General features: G+C 55.1%; 1 protein-coding gene across 2 annotated transcripts in view; it reads right to left on the reverse strand.

Moving 5' to 3' along the window:
- Nucleotides 1–1665: 1665 nt before the first annotated feature.
- Nucleotides 1666–20725, reverse strand: part of SLC9A1 (solute carrier family 9 member A1) — a 47854-nt gene continuing 28794 nt past the window's right edge. The window contains exons 2-13 of one of the 2 annotated variants that reach the window (XM_045476227.1): nucleotides 14568–15028; nucleotides 11057–11307; nucleotides 9895–10141; nucleotides 8917–9013; nucleotides 8549–8751; nucleotides 6945–7034; nucleotides 6363–6433; nucleotides 6070–6243; nucleotides 5715–5829; nucleotides 5478–5579; nucleotides 4226–4298; nucleotides 1666–3563 (exon numbers count right to left, since the gene is read on the reverse strand). In XM_045476227.1, coding sequence (XP_045332183.1) covers nucleotides 3226–3563; nucleotides 4226–4298; nucleotides 5478–5579; nucleotides 5715–5829; nucleotides 6070–6243; nucleotides 6363–6433; nucleotides 6945–7034; nucleotides 8549–8751; nucleotides 8917–9013; nucleotides 9895–10141; nucleotides 11057–11307; nucleotides 14568–15028 — 2222 coding nt within the window. In that variant the 3' untranslated portion in view covers nucleotides 1666–3225. The remainder of the gene's footprint in view (nucleotides 3564–4225; nucleotides 4299–5477; nucleotides 5580–5714; nucleotides 5830–6069; nucleotides 6244–6362; nucleotides 6434–6944; nucleotides 7035–8548; nucleotides 8752–8916; nucleotides 9014–9894; nucleotides 10142–11056; nucleotides 11308–14567; nucleotides 15029–20725) is intronic. The other variant, XM_045476228.1, reaches the window with a different exon arrangement.

Here is a 20725-nt window from a genome sequence, read left to right on the forward strand (position 1 = left end):
GTGGGTTTCTGGGTTTCTGTTGTTGGTTTTCTGCACCCACCCCATCTTACTGGAAGAGCCCTGGTGATGGGTGACGTTTTAAGTTAAAGGGTATGACCGGAGGATGACAAGAGTATGGTTAAGTATGAGAAGGAGGTGGTGGTTGATGAGACTGTGTTTCTCCTATTGAAGATGAGCTTTCCTTCCATTTTTAGAAAATTGAGGTGACGTTTACATGAAATGAGCCATTTTAAAGTAAATGATCAGTGGCACTTTGTACCTTCACAGTGTTCTGCAACCAGCATCATAATCTATTTCCAAAACTTGCCATCACCCCAAACAGAAATTATGTAATCATTAAGCAACAGAGACATGAGTTTTTCATCTGAAGGATCAGTGGATGGTGGGGGCAAAAGGCATGGCTGTTTGGATGTCCTGTCCCCTAAATCCACTCTCTCCTTCCTCCCTTTACTGCAAGGCTGACCCTTGTGGACTGAACTCCGTGAAGTTACTCAGGTGCCTTGCCTTCTGGCTCCCTAATGGATTTGGCTAAGGGGAGGCACCAGCAGGATCAAAAGCAGAATATTTACCCCCTGCTTCCCTGTCTGGCAGGGGCTTTGCTCTGCTCCCTATGGCTGTGGCTCCGGCAGGGTGGCCCCCTCCTCTAGGAACAGCTCCTTCTTCTTGTCCTAGGGGGAGGGAGTCTAGGGGTTGTAATGGCTTTCTGAAGTGTGAGTCCCCTGGGCCCCATTCCTGGTAGGTTCCCTTAACCCTGCCCACACCTCTGTAAAGAATCCTTTAGTTGAAGGCTCTTCAGTATCCCTTTGGGTGTATCGTCTGTTTCTTGTTGAGACATCGATTGACACAGGAACGGATGGCATGGTCCTTCCCTACAGTCCCTTTGCACTGACCACTCCTGACTCCCAGTCGAAGCAAACAAGATGATTTCCTGGACAGCCCACCTTCCAAGGGTGCCTGGGGTGTGTGCCAAGGCCCCACTGCCCTCTGGTGGTCAGCTCCTGGAAATGCACCTCAGGGATCCAACCTCCACTGAACTGAGCCCATTGGGCACCCTGCACAGTGCTGAACCTTACACACCTGAGCACTTTCATCCACGTTACTGTCCCCACTTTACAGGTACCAGAACCTTCTCACTGCCCTTATGTATAAATCACAAAATCTAGCCAAGGATTACAAGGTCCCATCTTTGCCTCCCTTCCTGTCACTCTCTGACCCAGCCAAACCGGTCGTTTCTCAGATCCTAAGGTCTTCGCATGTGCAGCTCCCAATTAGAATATTCAGGAACTCTCTGAAACCTTCGTCACCTGATCAATCTCAGCTTATTCTCTAGTCCTTTCCTAAGATCACTCAGGATAGTCCTCCTTGCCACTCCCGACCCCCTTTCACTCGCTGTCATTCACAAACACACTGGGTTTTTCGTGGTCTGCATGAACGTCTGCTGGATAGTGCTCTCTCCTCAGGAGGCCGGAGGCTCCGGAGGGCAGGGAGCATCTTGCTTTGCCCACTGCTGTTATCTCCAGGGCCTGGCACACGTGTAGCAATAACACCACCACCTGACACGGATTAGGCATTTCTCTGCGCTAGCCATTGAGCTAAGTCCTTCAGGCGCCCAGGCCAGGCCACCCTCCTTCCCAAAGTCCTGGTCCCTAGGAAGCAGCCCTCAACTGTATAAAAACTCACACGTGTTTATTAGAATATGAAAAAGATTCGGTTTCTTCTGTACAGGCAGCAGAGCGGCAGCAGCTGTGGTGGCTTTGAACAAGGTTGTCAATGTCACCCTTGCATGGGGACTCCTGCCCAAAACAGCACTTGCACGGAGAGGAGGGGGACAGATGAGCACCCACTGCCCAGTCCGCTGGGAAGAGGGGCACTCTGACTATTGCACAATCCTGGGGAAGGACAGACACCAATAGGCCTGGGCCTGGCCATGGTGGCAGTGGGGGTGGGAGTGTGTGCCTGTGAGCAAAGACCCCTAAGGGCCCAGGACTCTGCCCACCACCAGCCCTGGTGGGGTGGGAGATGCTGGGGGAAGGCCTTCTCCCCCAAGGGCTGGGCTCCACAGCAAGCTGGGTGCGGTGCACATAAGAGGGGGAGTCTGGGGGCACATAAGAGGTCCAGGGGCCTAGGGGGTGGGTGGGGGGAATGAGAGAAAGAACAGGTCAGCAGGGACTGAGGGTCAGGCCCAAGAGCAAAGGAGGTGCCAGGAGGCCCAGCATCAGTGAGTTAGAGAGAATCATGAATCGGGATGTGTGTGTGGTCACTTCTAAAATCACAGCCTTGGGGCCACAGTTAAGAGCCCAGGAGGCAGAGGACTGATCTGGGGGAGAGTGTTGGGCAGACAGGCACAAACGAGGAGGGGTAATGCTCTGGAGTAGGAGGGCCAGAGCTCTGTTCAATCAGGGGTTTTCAAAATGTTTTAAAAACAGGAATGCCCTCTGTGCAAACTGAATCATACACGGAGTGTGAACAGACAAAACAGATAAAAAGGCAGCACTTTCTGGATCCCCTGACAGTCCCTCCCCTGACAGTAGCCCCTGAAGGGTCTGCTGGTCCCTGGGGAAGCAGTCTGGAAAGCTAAGTCACATCACTGTCCAAAGTGCCCCAGCTCCAGTCAGGGAAGCTCAGATATGCCCTCGGCCTGCAGCTCTGAGTGAAGACAGGTCAGGGTGGCTGGCCAGGTGACAGAGCCAGCAGGAAGAGGGTGGGCCTGCCGTGTGTCACTGATTCGTACCCCAGTCAGATACCTGGTCCCCTAGTCTTCCCACTGTTAATGTAAGGCCCAGCCTAGGCCAAGAGAGGTCTCGGCTCCTTCCCTTTCCAGGTGGGACCAAGACTGAGCCAGAGGCTCTTTGGTTAGGAACTAAGATCGGTTTGAATGAGAAGGGCGATGGAGTAGGAGGCAGGCCTCTGAGGGCTGGGAATCCCAGAGGCCCTGGGCCAGGTTTGGGAGACAGCCTGGATCAGGAAGGGGCAGAATCTGCCTCCCAGCCCAACAGTTCTGCCAAATGGATTGGGAAGGCAGTTCTGGTGGGAGGGAGGGCGCTTCCCAGGAGGCAGGGGAAGCCGTGCTGCGGTTGGGGCTGTGGGCCCAGCTGCCATGCAGTCAAGGGAGGGGCAGGGCCAATCCAGGTCAGGAAGGACGAGGGGAGTCCCCAGCTCCCCCAGCAGCCCCTGTTCTGGTGGGAGAGTCTGTGGTGGGATGGGCACTGCCCACTGACTCCAGCGCTACTGCCCCTTGGGGATGAAAGGCTCTCCCTCCCCAGGCTCAGGGTGAGGACCTGGGTCACTAAGGCAGCGCTGTATCCTCTGGGAGCTGGGGCTGTCACTTGGTCCAGGGGTGAAGACATCATCGGTGCCTGGGGATGAGGGCTCCTTGGTCCGCATCACAATGCCCCCATCGTCCTCCTCGTCCTCCTCCACCACCCTCGCTGGATCCCGGTTCAGCCCCAAGACCTTGCCCTTCAGCTCCTCGTTCACCAGGTCCACAGACTCGGGAGACTGCGGGGAGGCTGGGTCGATGGTGATAACAGGCAAATCGGCCTTCGGCTCATAGGCCAGGGGGTCTGGGGACCAAGAGCAAGGCACACGTTGGCTTCTGCCCTGAGTCTGGCCTGGCGTGTGCTCCACCTTGATGTGGGTCAGCAACCCCCCCCAGAACCTTCCTAGGAGCATGGCAATGCTGCCACGTTTCAGGATTACTCCACGTGGCTCCATATGAGCCCTTATCAGATGGTTTCTCTTCCCTTCAGGCTGGGGCTCCAAAGGTAAGACTGTGCTCCTCTCCTTAGACCAGGGACTCGCACAGGTGACCCTCCTCAGACCAAGGATTAGGGCCCCTTCCTGAGTCACCACCTGCCCCTGGGGCCCAGGCCTGGGAGAAGGTCCGCTGCCATTTCCCTCACACGTTGGGATATCCCAATGGTGCAGACCCTTCTCGCCTCACCGCCAGGCACCAAACCCCTCCACGGTCCTCACCGTGAGCCCCACATGAAGCACCTCTGTCCCTAGGGAGGACAGCAGGGCCATTCTTCTGCCCCCTTGGGGGATCCCCAACTCCATCTGATGTAGAAGGAGCTCATGGCTTGGGAGGAGGTCAGAGGGAGTAGCCTGTCCTCCCCAGTGGTTCTCTGAGCCCCATTCCTGTCAGAGCCTCATCTTCAGGAGACACTGGCAATGAGTGCCCCACCTCAAGGCCCCTCGTCAGGCACCCTGCACTCTGCCTTACCTGAGCCGATGCGGGCCCTCGACATGGTGGGTGAGTCCAGCTTGTGGGCCGGCACCGTCAGGTAGTTGTTGATCTGACAGAGAGAGGGCAGACAGGGGTGAGTGCGGGCAGCCCCTCTGGATGGCGCCTGAGGCCGATGGCCACACCCTCCTTTGGCGAGCTGGTGCCCGGGTGCTCGCTCCCTCTTTGGCAGTTCCTCACTAGGCTCTTCACTTGCCTCTGCCAGCGCTGAGGCCGTGCTGGCACTTTAGGGGTTCCTGAAGGCTTGGCCCAGCCTGTGGTCAGGCCACGCAATCTCCTGAGCAGCCTTAAACTGCCCTGCCTCTCACACAGTGACACTGCCCTGGTCTCTATCTACTCCAGTCCACACTCGCCCCTGAGGTCCATAAAGTCAGCTCAGGAGAACTGGACCCCAAATGGCCCTCAGGTATCTCAGTGCAATATGTCTAAACTGAACTCAGGTTCTTATCTTCCCTTAAGCCCTTGTTCTATCCTAGGGACTCCTGGGTGGCTCAGTCGGCTCAGTCTTGATTTCAGCTCAAGTCCTGATCTCTCTCATATATTTTTTTAATGTCTATTTATTCATTTTTGAGAGAGAGGGAGAGCACAAGAGGGGGAGGGGCAGAGAGAGAGAGAGAAGGGTGGTGGGGGGGGAGACACAGAATCTGAAGCAGGATCCAGGCTCTGAGCTGTCAGCCCAGAGCCTAATGTGGGGCTTGAACCCATGAACCGCAAGATCATGACCTGAGCTGGAATCGGACGCTTAACCAACCGAGCCACCCAGCTTCCCGTCTCTCATACTTTCAAGCCCTGTGTCGGGCTCTGCTCTGACAGTGTGGAGCCTGCTTGGGATTCTCTCTCTCTCTCTCTCTCTCTCTCTCTCTCTCTCTCTGCCCCTTCCCTGCTCACATGTGTGCATGCAATCTCTCTCTCCCAAAATAAATAAATAAACGTTAAAAAAAAAAAGAAAATGAGGGGTTAGAGCACATGGATAGACTCAGATGTCTGAGGATACGATGAGACAGCAATGGCCTCTTTGCTGCTCTGAGAGGGAAGGAAGTGGAAGAAGAGGCAGCTTTCTGGAACCTGCCCTGGGGCTCAGCCTTCAATACAAGTGGAGGAGGCCCCCCCCAAAAAAACCCCAAAAAACCCAGATTGCAGTGGCTCTCTCTTCAAAGCGGCTTGGTGGTGGGGGTGTGGGAAGAACCCAGACTCCCGGAAAGGCGGGAGCCAGCTCCAGTCCTAGACGCACCTTCTGCTCTAGTTGCCGGGCCTTCTGTCTGCGCAGCAGCATCTGGTTCCAGGCCTCCTCATAGGGATCTGCCACCAGCGTGTGTCTGTTGTAGGACCGCAGCTGTGGGAGGAACAGCCGTCAGGCACTAGAAGCTGGGCCTGGAGGAGCCAGGGGGGGTCTGGGCACGTGTGGGGCAGGGCTGGAGCAGAGAGACTCCTCTGCCGTAGGGGCACCAGGCGGGGAGCAGCCCCTCACCCGCTGCCTGGTCTTCTGCAAGTTGTTCCTCAGGATTTTGCGAATCTCCTCCTCCTTGTCCTTGGACAGAGCTGGCAGGATGCGCTCGGCAGGCAGGGACTTGGGGTGGATGTTCCTGGACAACAGGGCACAGGTTAGGTCCCCGGGAGAACTCCTGTGACCCTGGAGTGCAGGGTCCGGGCCAGGAGGTCACCCAGGGGATGGCCTGGGGGTGGGGGTGGTCCTCACTGTGGCCCTGCAGCCCTCTCACCCACCCTGCTTGGACAACAGAGGGGCCTGCCCCCCACCCCCCCCCCCGCGGCCTGCCAGGTTGGTGTGCGTGCAGAAGCTGCCAGCATCGGCCATGGGCACTCACTGCATGGAGACAGTGGAGACAGCAGAAGGGATCTTGCCCATGCCACCGCTCTCCACCAGCTCGATGGCCTGCTTCATCTCCATCTTGTGGTAGAAGGCGATGAGCTGTGGCTCCTTGGAGCGCTCCCCGGCTATCAGACACTTCTTCACATACTTCTTGTTAAACCGGTTGAGCCTGGCGGGAGGGGGGAGGAGGGAGGAGATGCGTGGAGCCAGTTCCTCAGGGTGGGATGACACCCAGGGCCCGGGGAGACCCTCACCTGCCCCTCCCTGCCCACCAGGCCTGCCACCTACTTGTCCTTCCAGTGGTGGTGGCCGTAGTGGCCACAGATGTCCTCGATGCCTGTCAGAAGGTGGTCCAGGAACTGAAATGGGCCCAGGGCCAGGTCAAGCCTCACTACTGGGCTCCTTCCCTATGGAGACTTCTGAATGGGCACCCCCCCCACCCACCACCTTCCACTCTAGTGTAGCTCTGCTCAGCCCAGCCCTGTAGTTCCAGGAGCAGCCAGGAGGTGGCACCAACACCTCACTCATCCTGAACCCATGGCACCTCAAACCCTCTGCCTCTGGGGCCTGGCTGAGCCCCCTTCCCTGAACCCACCTGTGCCCAATGCCTGCAATAGGTTCCCAGTAGAGGTAGAGATGCAATAGGTTCCCAGTAGAGGTAGAGATAGCATGACCCCCCCCTCCTGGCACTCCTGGCTGCCCACACCACACCTGCCTATGGCACAATATGGTGACCTCAAGGGGCTGAAGGATGACCCAACACTGGGATGAGGGAGGAAGGAGCTGAGTGAGGCAACGGACATGAGGCCTGGCTGCTCCCCAGCTCCCTGAGCCTTTTGCAACCGAGCGCCAAGGCCCAGCTTCCAGTACCTGTGTGTGGATTTCCTCGTTGATAGAACGCTTTGTTTCTTGCTTTTTCTTCACAGCCAACAGGTCTACCAGGGGCCGAATGGTCATGCCCTGGGGGGTAGGTAGGTGTCAGGCACTCCAGTTCTGCTACCCTGGCAGGGAGGCCCAGCCTCCCCTGCCCCCACCTGCAGAGCTCCTGAGGCTGGTATGCCCTCTGCTCTGAGGTCCCCAATCTCCCAACCTCCGTGCCAGCCATCGTATAAAGGCAGGTCCTTAAGGGCTGCTTCTTCCTGAAGACACGAGCCCATCCAGGGGAATGACTCCCTTAGCCCGGGCGAGGGGTTGGAGGGCCTGGGTTCAAATGTGGGCTCCGCCACAGACATACTTTGCAACCCCAGAGAAGTCAGGCCTGGCGGATAGGGAAAACTACTTCTGCTCTGCCTCCCTCACAGGACTGCCACTGATAACCTAGTAAGAGTGACAGCAAATTTAACTGCATGTTTTCCAGGTGCCAGAGCCAGCTGTGATCTACTAGTATTAGTTTGTGACTACCCACAATGACCCTAAGAGGTAGATCTTTCCATTGTCCCCATCTTACAGACGAGGAAACTGACATAGAGGGTAAGTAACTTTCTAAGGTCTCACAGGAGTAGTAAAGCTGGATTCAGACCCGCAGGAAGGCCCTTGCTCAATGCTGACTTCATTGAAAATGGGCTTGGTAAACCATTGCCATATACAACTGCAAAGTTAACGTCATAAAATATTTTTGAAGATGGAAACAGGGCAAGCGGGTGAAGGAGGCAGCCCCCTATCCTTATTAAGGACAGAAGGTAAGTCTAGCCCCAGGAGGATGCCGCCATATCTTTCTCTTTTGAGAAGGCAATGCTGTTTCCCAGCTAAGGCTTTGGCACGATTTATATCTAGGAAAGGCAGAGGGGATAGAAATGGAGGCCTAGACAGACCATTTCTCACTTGCCCAAAGTCACAGGTCAGGTAAGGTGGAGCAAATTTCCGCCATCCAGGCTGGGTTTCCTTGGGGATTCTGAGGGGTTTGGGGGGACTCTCAGCTAAGCCAGGTTCATTTAAATGCACAGAAAATACTGACCAGCAAGGCTGGTAGGACTCTGGGATCATCTAAGCTGATGCCCTCACTTCACGGATGGGGAAGTGAACCCAGAAAAGGGAGGAGGGTCTTTCCCAGGGTCACACAGGGGCAGCACAGCTCAGGCTAACTCCAGACCTCCTGCTGCCCAACTCAACAACCTTTCTAGCTCCCCCCATTGTGCTATGATTATCCCATTTTACAGGCGCAGAAACTGAGATCCTAGGACATTGCATCACTTCCCCAAAGCCCTGTAAAGAGCCGTGGGCCTGCTGATTGCACCCACTTCTCTCAATGCTGTCTGGATCTCTACCTAAGTTAGGCAGCATTCTGGCTGCTCTACTTTCTGATCGGTTGCTCACTATCATAATTCCCCCTTCACAATTAAGGAAAATGAGGCCCAGAAAGGGGGAGTGGCTTGCCCAAGATTGCACAGCAAGTTATCAGTGAACTAGAACCCGTGGCCCCCTCTCACTGGCAGACCCAGGGTCCCCAGGCAGGGCTGCTCCACCCTGTCCAGCACCTGCACAAAGACGGTGAAGAAGATGACAGTGATGATGGCAGTGAGGAACAGGTCACACATGGGGAAGTGCTTCTTGTCCAGGAGGTAGCCCAAGGAGAAGGCGATGGCCCCTCGCAGGCCTCCGTAGGCAATGATGAACTGGTCCTTGGGGGTCAGCTTCACAATTCGGAACTTGTTGATGAACCAGGTCAGGCCCAGCACACCTGCCAGGGAAGGGCAGGAAGAATGTCAAACTGTCCCCAGTCCCTCCCGGCTTCCCCGCAACCGCTCTGTCTGGAGGAAGCCTCCGCGAGTACACCCACCCAGCGCGCTCATTTCCTGGGTCCTTCAGCCAACAGCTGGGTGGATCCCTCAGAAGGTTTCCCAACCTGGATGTGCTTTAGAGATATCACAAGGCCTCCGGTGGCTGGGTGTCAGAAGGGGGGTGGGAGAAGAGCTGAAACAAGGCTGGCCACATGTTGGTATCTATTAATTATAATGGGTTCATGGGCTCAAATTTTCTGTGTGCTTCAAATTTTCCATAATAAAAAAGTTTTCTTAACTTCTTTTTTTTTTAATGCTTCTTTATTTTTGAGAGGGAGAGACAGAGTGCAAGTGGGGGAGGGGCAGAGAGAAGGAGACACAGAATCTGAAGCAGGCTCCAGCTGTACTGACAGCTCAGAGCCCAATGCCGGGCTCGAACTCAAGAACTGCGAGATCACGCATGACCTGAACCAAAGGTGGACGCTCAACCGACTGAGCCACCCAGGCGCCCCTAAAACGTTGTGGGATGCAACCTCAAGCACAGAACCAGATTCTCTGGAGGATGAGGCCCTGTAAGAAAGGGGATTTAGAACAGTGCACCGAGTGGATGTGACACCCAGTCAGGCTTGGGGACCAAAGACCTAGTCTCAGAGGAGAGGTGAGTGAGACCCAGAGGGGGAAGTGATACAGTCTCTGAGGTGAGGCGTGTCTGGAAAGTATAAGCGGGACCCAAGGACTGGAGGCCTGGTCCCTGGGTGTGGCCCTGGGCTGGCGGCACGGCCAGATTTGGAGGAGCCATCCCCAGCTTTCCAAGGGCTCGAGTCATCAGCGCCACAGGACCACGCAGAAAACATTCACAGATCCGAGCTCTGTGGCACAGGCTCCCCAAGGCCCCTCCGTGCACTCACACACGACCGTCTTCCCAGAGGTCACAGACTCACCGTGAGCATGGGCTCCTCTCGAGGACCCATCGTGGTCTCAGCATGGCAGAGAGGGGCAGGGGAGCACCTGCTGCACAGCCAAGCAGGGGCTCTCCACACAGGGCACCCTTCCCTCCCCTCCAGCCGACCCCCTGCCCCCACCGCGCACGCTCGCACACACACCTCCACCCGGCTCCAGCCCAGGACCTCACCCAGCACTCGGGCGATGAGGCAGAAGAGCAGGGTGCTGATGACAAAGGTCCAGTTCCAGTGGTGGGAGCCAGCCACCGTGGAGACGCCGAGGAAGATAAAGATGAGGGTCTCACTGACACTGCTCCACATCTTCAGGAAATATTTGATGGTCGTGTGGGACTTGTGGGAGATGTTGGCCTCCACGTAGGGGCGCATCACCACTCCCGAGGCAATGAGTCTGGGGTCAGAAAAGAGCAGAGTTCGGGGTTCAGGCGAGCTGCACCTTCCCAAAGCCCTTCCACTGCCAGGGAGGCTGAGCGATACCCATTTACTGAGCTCCTCTGACGGGTCAGGCACTCACGGTGGGCTTCACGCGACTTTTCCAGCTCAGTCCTCTCACTCAACCCTCAGACACCGTCATGTTTTTGCATTTTTCAGCTGAGGGACCTGAGAGTTAAGAGACACTTCACCCTTCCACTGTTACCCAGCCAGTGAGTGGCAGAGCTAAGATGCAAACTGAGGTCTGCCCAACTCCAAGGCCTGTGCCTCCTCCCCAAGGCCGTGCTGCCTCTCTGCCTAACAGGAGTCAATTACACATGTCCGTGGCCTTGGTTTATTACTCTAGAGTGCGGTGTCTCACAGAAGGGGGTCTCCACAGTAGCTGCCCAAGCTCTCCTGGCCTGGGGTCCATACCTGAGCTCTGCTCCTGCTGGCCTGGCCTCCTCAAGGTCACCCTGAATCCTGTGATCCAACCCGGCCTCTCCACTTCCAATGTCCTGCTCTACCGGGCACACCTCACTGCTTCTCCACCTTACCCTGACTGCAAGGCCCAGCTGAGGCCTCAGGACCTCTACAACTCCTCACAGCAATGGAAGCCCCAAGCCTTCTCGCTAGGGCTACAGAAGGGCACAGTGAATGCAGGAGCCTGTGTCTAGCTACAACCAAGGAACCCCTTTGGAGGCCAATGAAGGGAAGAAGTAACAGGGCTGAGGCTTTCCAGAACTTTAAACTCAGTGCTTCCCGGGGCAGTCCCAGGACCTGGAGCCTGGTGCATGAATCTTATCCCTGGAGCTGGAGGCTGGGCGCTGGGGAGCTCCCTTGTGTTGGCAGGCCGCCCCCTGCCCCACCCCCCCCATGCCATGCCCAGACTCACGCCATGATACCCGACAGGTGGAAGAGCTCGGCTGATAGGTAGGCCATGTAGCTATAGAGGAAGACGAAGAGCGGCTCGATGACACGGATGTGGGAGGTGAATCGGGAGGTGAAGGCTGCGATGACCCCGTAGACCACGCCCACAAACACCCCGCCCAGGGACACCACGAAGAAGCTCAGGAAGCCAAGGACGATGTCCACGATGCCCACTCGGTCGTAGTTTGCAAACTCCTCAAAGAGATGATACAGGACCTGGGGAGGACGTGCAGGCTGGTTGGCAGGAGGGCAGGGCCCTGGCCCTCCAGCTCTCTGGGGTCCACCCAAGGGTGATCATGTGCCTTCCACTGACCACGGCCACAAGAAGAGGCCACGTGATAGCGGAGACACGCTAGTGCCAAGCAGGTGGTCCAAACCACTGGGCCAGGGGCTCGAGGGCCTCACTTCCGGCAGGCAGCGTGCCGTGCTGATCAAGAGCACAAACTCTGAACCCAAATTGTCTGGGTTGAACAGTGGCTCTGCCGTGCCCTAGCTGTGTGCGTGGGGCAGGTTACTGTCTCCCTGTGCTGCAATCTTCCTAGCCATAAAATGGGATTACAGTACCAACCTTACAGGACTATTGTGAGGACTAAACTAGTTAATAAAGGCAAAGTGCCCAGGACCATGCCTATCACAGTGTTAGCTATTCCTGGCACTAAGGGGCCTCTCTTACTGTCTGACCTTGGGCAGGTCATGTCCCTGTCTGGATATCAGTCTCTTCTTCAGCATAAATCAGGGAGAATTCAGACAACGAACTAGAACAGGACTTCTTAACCTCTGAAAATTTCTGAAAATATACACAGGCAGGCCATACCCGCCTTGGATTCTCTGGAGGTGGGGCCCAGAAATCTCTACTCAACAAGCTCTTCAGGGGGTTACCGTGAACAGCCAAATTCAGATACTATGGAACTAGAGGCTTTCTAAGGCTTCCCCACCTCCTGGACTGGGAAAGAAACAGTCACTGTAATGCTATCGTCAGATGTTTAAATGGGACTTCATATATTGTAAAGCCCTTGGACAACGGTCACCCTGCTTGACACACAGCAGCCTCATGAGGTAAGCGAGCCAAGGATGCCCACTCCTTTCCTCAACTGAAGCCCACAGTGGTGGAGCGACTTGACACAGGGCCCCCAGACCCCATCAGCAAAGCCAGGCCCAGAACTTGCTCCCTGACAGCAGTGGGCAGGCCCTCCCCAGCAGGTACAGCTCTGAGGATCCACCCCCACTCAGGTGCCAGCTCCCTGGCTACCAGGCCTTCTCCTAGACAGCTGTGCCAGGAAACCAGCTGGAGTTTCCAGGCCTGGGGGTACTGAGGGAGAGAGAAAAGGACCTGAGGGTTACTGAAAGGGGACTCTCCAAAGCCCCCAGTACCTAGAGACAAGGAGGCCTGGGTAGGAGTGGTGACCTGCTCCAGGGCAAAAGCCTGAGACCATGGGACTCAGGGGGAGCCTTCAGCTTTAATGTCAGGAACAGGGCACTCACATTTGTGGCCAGAGCTCCAGAAAGGGTCTGACCTGGGGCAGACAGAAGGGGGGATGCCAAGCACTGGCCAGTCTGCAGTGCTGCCTGGACCATAGCTGTCTGGGAGACAGGCAGGGCTCCCGCAGTGGACAGCAGGTGCATTCTTAGCCCTCGGCTACCTAAACTCACTCCTGGCCTGAGGAGGTTCATGGGTCCTCACAGTGCACTACCTGGGCCAGTGGGGCAGGTGAAGGGCGAGGTCCTCCGCTCCCACCCGGCTATAGACTAGAGAGGCAGTGTAGCATAGTGGTAAGTGTGTGGGCTCAGGGCTCCGACTGTGTAGATCTGAACCCCAGCTACCTCATTTATCAGCTAACATGACCCTGGATGAGCTCCTTAACCTCTCAGTATCTCAGTTTCCTCACTTGGAAAAACGGGATAGTTACAGTGCCAACCTCCCGGAGTTTCTGTGTGGATCAGATGAGGCAAATACATATTCAGACAGGAAGTGCTCACATAGGAAGTGAGCTGACTACCAGCACTGCCACCACCTTGGGAGGCATGGCCAGATGCCCAAGTTGGCCAGACTGTGGTATCCACTTGACATAAGCAGGCCCCACTGCTCCCCGGTAGTGCCAACCTGAACCCCAACACCCAGACCCAACTGGGGAGGGCTTTGACTTTGGTACTTGCTGGTAAGTGTGCCTCCTGTAAGAACCCTGGGAGGATGACAGGCTGGGTACTGCGATCCTTGTTACAGATGGAGAAACTGAGGCAAGAGCTGGTACCAGAAGACCCAGCACTGAGGCCTGCCTGCTTAGACCAGACTGCTGCTCCCCCAGCCCCACAAGGACCCGATGAAGGCAGCAGGGGAGGAAGAGGAAGCTGAGGCTGCCGGCCCCCCCCCCCCCCCCCCACTGCTGTCTGTCTCTTCTTTGAAGTGCGGCTTCCTGAGGGGCTGGGGTGGGTGAAGAGGGAGCGTGTGTGTGAGCATGCACTGGCGTGCAGGTGTCCTTGTGTTTTCCCGTGTGTGCAGTGCTCTCTGAGGGGGCCAGCTAGGAGAATGGGAGTGTTTTCACAATGTGTGAGTGTGCACATACACATACCTGTTTCCTGAGGAAACCAGCTGGGAGGAAGGGCATGTGTGAGCACATACAGCACAGCCATGTGCCAGACTCTGTGTTGGGGGTGTCTGTTCTTACTAGATCCTGGGAGGAAAGCAGTATCTGCTCTGCCACTTTGCAGCTATCAAAGGTGAGGCCCAGAGAGGTATAGTGATTTGCCTAAGGTCAGGTAATAAGCAAGTGGCCAACCCCAGACAATCTATTTTACTTATCACCTTCTGGAGGGTTCTTTTTTTTTTTTTTTTTTGATAAATTTTATTTTTTATGTTTTTAAAGTAGGCTCCATGCCCAATGTGGGACTTGAACTCGTGACCCTGAAATGAAGAGTTGCATGCTCCACTAACTGAGCCAGCCAGGTGCCCTTTCTGGAGGTTTTGAGGGCAGGGTCCCTTTCCACCACTGCTGCCCCCAAACTGCACACACCTAACTATAACTTAAGACCCAGCCAACATAAAGCTGAAATGGCCCTCATAGACTAAATGGCCTATAAAGGACAAACTGAAGTCTAAAGAGGATATGTAATTTAACCAAGATCACATCACGATCTGAGTCAGGGACAGAGAATATGCCCCGGGAAGGCCAAGAGCTCAGGTCCGGACGTCTGACAGACCTGACTTCGAACCTTGGTTCTATCATATGTTAGCCAGTTGTTTAACTTCAGCGAGCCTGATGCTTCTTCGTTTGTAAAGTAAGAAGCACCTCCGAAGATCATCATCAGGATTAAATGAGATAATCCACACTGAGTGCTCAGAGTGATGCCTGGCACAGAGTAAGCAGGAATGGACATTAGCTGTTTGGCTACTGTGATTAGCGGGTGGATGTGGGATTCACTCTGGCCCTGGATTCAGGTCTGTGCCCAATGTGCACGTGTGTGTGGCCACTGCCCCTCACCACAGTGACGGCGTCATTGAGCAGGGACTCCCCAAAGACAAGGATATGCAGCAGCTCATTGATGTGAATTTCCTCAAAGACGGCCAGCACGGCCACGGGGTCCACGGCTGAGATGATGCTGCCAAAGAGCAGGTTGTCCAGAAGGCCAATGTTGTTGATCTGCTCGCCGCCCACCAGGCACACGGCGTACATGAGGCCGCCCAGGAAGAAGGCATTCCACAGTGTGCCCACCACGGCGAAGATCAGGATGGTGCCCAGGTTCTCTGTGAACTGCCGCAGCGGCAGGAAGTAGCCCGCGTCCAGGATGATGGGCGGCAGCAGGAAGAGGAAGAAGACGTCGGATTGCAGGAAGGGGGGCGTCTCGCCCACGCCCTTGATCAGGCCCCCCACCAGCAGCCCCACCACGATCAGCAGGCAGCTCTCCGGGACGATGCTCGAGATAGTGGGGATCACATGGAAACCTGCGGAGGGTGAGAGAACAGGAGGCCATGGTCTCGCGGCGAGCCAGGACGCAAGGTTGGGGACAGGGCTGGGGACAGAGGAGCAGCTGGTGAGAGGGGCACAGGCTTGGTCTCAGAGGGCCGCTCTGTTAACTCTCTGAGCCTTGGCTTCATCATCTGTAAAATGGAAGCAGTAATACCAGCTTCACCGGGTTTGCTGTATAAACTAATTGACAATGTTTTTTTTTTTTTTAATTTTTTTTTTCAACGTTTATTTATTTTTGGGACAGAGAGAGACAGAGCATGAACGGGGGAGGGGCAGAGAGAGAGGGAGACACAGAATCGGAAACAGGCTCCAGGCTCTGAGCCATCAGCCCAGAGCCCGACGCGGGGCTCAAACTCATGGACCGCGAGATCGTGACCTGGCTGAAGTCGGACGCTTAACCGACTGTGCCACCCAGGTGCCCCAAATTGACAATGTTTTTAAAGTGTTTTTTCCAAAGGATATACAGATTCTATCTCTGCCTCTGTCATAAAATAGTGGAAAGAAGCAGCTCCGTATGCCTCCGGAAGACAGAAATCATACATTGATTACCGAGGCTCCAAGTATCTAAGGGCATTAGCTACACCTGAACCCAAGTCAGCTTTCTAGGTACAAGTTCAGGGTGGCAGATGTGAGCTCGAGACCAGGCGCAACAATCTAATGATTCTGTCTGAGGGAAGGAAGTGAGTTCCCCATCACGAAGGTGTTGAAGCAGAAAGCAGACAACCCGTTGGTCAAGAAATAACACAGGAGATAGAAGGAAGCACAGAAGAATCAAAGAACATCAGCACAGAAAGGAACTTGGGGATCAAACCACCTGCCGTCTGCAAACCTACAGAATGTACACAGTGACCCCTAACTCCAGATTCGTGTGCTTTCCTGCTAAGCCCAGAGAGCTGCTCAAGAAGCCAATGGCGATCAGTCCATTTTGCATGTGAGACAAAACCTATATGCCATCCTGCTTTCTAGCCTAATCCCATCCACTTTAAAGATAGAGCAGCCGAGGCCCAGAAAGGGGAAGGGACTTGCATGAGGGCACACAGCAAATCAGTAGCAGAACCAGGACAGAACCCAGGTCTGACCCCCATAGCTCCCATCAAACTCCTAAGTTCTAGAAGTCAATCCTCACTCTCCCTCCTCCTCATCAAGGCATGAACATGCCCCTCTGCCTGACACCCTCTCCCCAAGCTAGCAGCAGTGGTCCACACTGAGGCTCCAAACCCAGAGCTAGGAAGTAGCAAAAATCCCCTTCTGAGAGGTGCTCCTTCAATGCCAGGTTTGGTCCCAAGCTCCCTAAGGGTTTTGGGTTTATTTTTGGGTGGGGAGGTGGGTGGAGAAGACCCAGGCATCTAACCCCATGTTGAGTACCATAAAACCCAGGGTAAGCTTGGTTAAGAGAGTATGACAGTTTGTTTAAGGTGAAAGTTCTTGCTCCCGTCCCCTCCCTAGCCTGTAATCTGTGCAGGCAGATTCCCTATCCATTTATAATGAGATCCCCAGGGCTAGGGACATAGTAGGAACTCAACAAGTATCTACTGATTTGAAAATGCACAGGGCTAGGCCAGTACTGACATAATTCCTGACAACCCATCTGGCCAAGCTTTGGCTCTCATTACCCATGAGATCCGTGGGAAGGAGAAGAAACATCCCTCCTCATGCCCAAAGCCCCTACTACTCTCCAATACCGATCTGGGTAGTGCCAGTATAGCTACAAGTCAAGACTCACCCTCAAAACACTAGCTAGGCCCAGAACCGTTGGTACAGTGCCAAGCACCCAGGAGACACTCAAAACATGTTAGAAAAAAACACGTCTCCATTGTAGGTGAGGAGAGAACCCCAAAGCCACCAGTACAATTCTCTTGACTTCAAAACAGACCTGACCAAACTCCCCTCTTGCTGAAAAATTCCCTAGTCTTTGTAGTGTCTAGGAGTAACCCCCGGTGTTCAGTTGGCTGGTGCAATGGAAGGGGCATTTAGCCCAAATGAACCACATCCTCTCTTGTCTATAGATCTTTGCCTGGTCTAGTCTGTCTCTCCAGAACGCCATTCCTGTACCTCTATCCCCACGTGTGTGGCTGATGCCACATGCTACTATCCTCCTGCTGCTCCAGGAAGCATTCCCTGACCATCCCTGTCTGTTCACATTAGGGCAGGAGTCCCTCTCCGGTGCCTCCCCTTCTCGAACCTTCAATCCACAGACCCTGCCCAGATTTCTCTCTCTCTCTTGGCACCCAGCAAGGTCAGACAACCCAGGCAGGAGCAGTGGAGACGGGACAATGGTACCACACCCAGAGACCTGCACTGCCCCGGAGGGGAGATAGGATGGCATGGGACTTTGGGGGAGCAGAGCTCCTGCAGGCCACCAGGAAGCTGCTCCTCAAGGCCAGGAGTCCAGCTCCAAGTCTAGCCAGCTGACCTTGACATCCTGCCCTGGAACTGAGCACCAACAGCTAGCTGCCTTAGGAGAAGGCATAGTCTAAAGAGACAGCCCAGGCAAGCAGACGACAGCCTCCACCTCCATCTAGCACATTAGGCTTTGAAAATTCCTCCCTGCCCCCCCCCCCCCCCCCAATGCTATCAGTCCGATCCACAAAGCTTTCCTGGGACCGGGAAGTGCCACACCATGCACTGGAAACCCAGAGAGGAGTACCACATGGGAGGACAGGGTAGGGGGACATGCAAAACAAGCCAAGAGCAGTAACGTGAAGAATGTTCATTGTTCCTAAAGATGCACTGTGAGCCAGGCACTGTGCTGGGAGCCTGGCATATAGCGTCTCTTTAGTCCTCACAACAGCCCTGTGGGATAAGTATTGTCCCCATTTTGCAGAAGAGAAAGGTGGGGTCTGGCAAGATTCGGTGGCTTCCCCAGAGTCTAAGGGAAGAATTCTACTCTAGCTTAGAATATCTGTAGCAGAGAGAGCTAATTAATCTTCTACTGAAACATGGGTATTTTCTCTGAGCCCAGGCTGGTGCTGTGCACTGGGGACACTGAGGTTACTCAAAGTCAGAACCTTCATGAAGAACTTGTGGGAATGGCCATGCTTTACTCACTCTTGGGACTTCTAGGCCATCAGGCCTCCCTTGCTAGGCTAGGAGACAACTGGCACTCCTATTTGATGGAAGAAAAGCTAGAGCTCAGAGGAGGCAGGACAGGTCCCAGCTACCCAGGATTACTAGGTCTCAGGCCTCCTGACTTGGGTGCAATGCACTTTCTTCCACATAAGCTTGCTCCCAGAGTACCTGGGACTGGAGCCATGTTCCCAGAGTGAGTCTCCCCAGGTCTTCCTGTGCTGGCCTTGCCTCTTAGCGAGCAGACCCTGATGGGCAAGGACAGGGAAGGGCCAAGCCCAGACTGAAGAGGAAGGTCTGGGATCCACACTTGGCTCCTTACCCCTGGTAGGCGGTACATTACTGGAAAGCAGTTTCCAGTGGGGAGGGCGCAGTGGTACGGTGTGGGGAGGGGCATGAAGGCCTGTTCTGGCTTGTCCCTCTCCCAAGGCCCTGACTCTACCAGCTGTCCCCACCCTGTAGCCCTAGAGATCTCCTCAAGGTGCGGGAAGTTTGCTGACACCACGTGTGGTAAAAGGGGAATAGTCAGGCCCCAATCCCCTGACAAAGGCCCAGCACTGAGGGGAGATCCCAAGATGCCAGGAAATGAGGCTGGACTTCCAGGACCCAAACTTTGTGGCAGCAGTGATATCACCAGGATGGAATCTGGGGTGGGGCAGAGGCGGCTGGAATCAGATCCAGAGCCAGGAGAGTGGAACAGACCCTGGAGACCATCCAAACCCTCTGCCACATGGTCAGGGAAACTGAGATTCAAAGACAGCCAGTGACCTGTCAGTGTCACGTGACCATTCCACGGTGAGAAGCCAGGAAGCTCCAGGCCCAGTGATCTCTCAAACCACGTGGCCTCCCACGAGGGTGTGGAAATTCCACATCCCTGGGCCACAGGGCAAACCCACGGACATAGTTCTGACCATGGGAGGGGAGAGATGTTTCCCACTCTGTCCAGTGTAGGTGGCAGATGGGCAACTGCGGGGACTGGGGGACACACACGCTCACCCACACTCTTGCTCTCCTACACTCTTACAAACTCCCTCTTACACACTCACCTGCACACAGTCTCTCACACTCACCCACAAGCTCTTGCACTCTTACACATTCCCTTTTACACATACTCATCCTCACTCGAGCTCTTATACACACTCCTCACACTCACTCCTTCTTACACATACCCCCTTACTCTCACCCACGCTCTCTTACACACGTATCCACACTCCCTTACAGCTCTCACACACATTTACTCCCTCTTACACACTCACCCACACTCTAACTCTCTCTCATAACACACTCTTACACACATTCACACGCTCTAGTTCTCTCTCATACACACACACACACGCACACTGAGCAGACACTGACCGAACTCCAAAGTGGTGAGGGGCTCCCGGTGCCTCTGCAACCTCCCCGCTCTCCACCACGAGAAAATTTGATTTACATCTCCTGGGACGGTCCCCATCTGCTGAGACCGGTGCATTGGAGCCGCAGGCAACGCTGTTGTACGTCACCCTCGGTTGCCAGGGTGACCGGACACCCCTGATCCCGCTTCCCGCATCTCGCCCCTGGCCTGGCCAGTCAGAGGGGAGTGCCGGGAAGAGGGGCCTCCTTGGGCCACCAGTGCTGGTCACCAGGGACCCAGGGGTGTGCAAGGGGCTCTGCCGCCCTAGTTCCAGGCCTGAGGCCTGCTCTGGGGCTGCAACTCGGCCAGGTCCCGAGGGATTCCTGGTTGCACACGACTCCGTTTCTCTAACTCCCTCTTCAACTGCCCCAGCAACCAGTCTCAACTCCTGTCCTGAAAGGTAATACCTCCCAACGAAAGCCTGGCACTCTACAGTTTACAGCAGTGTGCGCTCATACTTTCCATCTCGTTTGCACCTCACCACAGCTCCGGGAGGTCACAATGGCCATCCCCTCATTTTACAGATGAGGAGACCGGGGCACAGAAAGGTTAAGCAACTTGCTCAAAGTCAAGTATCTGAAAACTGACTCAAACCCAGGCAGCGTGGCTCCAGAGTTTGTGTTCTTAGCCACTCAACACATTATCTCTGGTTTTATTCTTATTTTGTCTCTAAGGGGAGCATCAGCATCCAGGCCCAAAGAGGCCCGAAGTGGCCCTGAGAAGGCCAGAGACGGTATTCTCTCCACGAGCTCTCCTCCAGGGAAGACTTACCACTGCTCCCCTTCCACTCCAGTGGCCTCGTAAAGACCTTGGGAAATCCTTCCTATCGTTTAGGTCTGTTGCCTTCAGGAAGCCCTCCCCATGTTAACTCAGCCAGAAGGGCTCAGTCTTACCCACTAAACTCCTAAGGTAGGAGGTGGGAATTTTCAGACTGCTCAGCCCCTGCCTGCCTGATCTGTATTCAGCTCCGGTCTCCGCTGGGGCTGGAGGCTCCTCTGGGGTAGGAGGGGCTCTGATTCTTCTTTAATCTGATTCTTTCCACCTACAATGTCAGCTATGAGGACCAAGGAAAAAGGTAAACAGACCAGAACACACTCCCCACTGCCCCAGCCGCTTCACAGCCAGACCAGCAGAGACAAAGATATGTGGCACTAGTCTCTCCTTCCTGGGTTCCAATCAGGGCTCCCAGCTGGGCAGCCTTGGGCATTTATGT

This window comes from Leopardus geoffroyi, chromosome C1 (assembly GCF_018350155.1).
Source record: "Leopardus geoffroyi isolate Oge1 chromosome C1, O.geoffroyi_Oge1_pat1.0, whole genome shotgun sequence".
NCBI lineage: Eukaryota > Metazoa > Chordata > Mammalia > Carnivora > Felidae > Leopardus > Leopardus geoffroyi.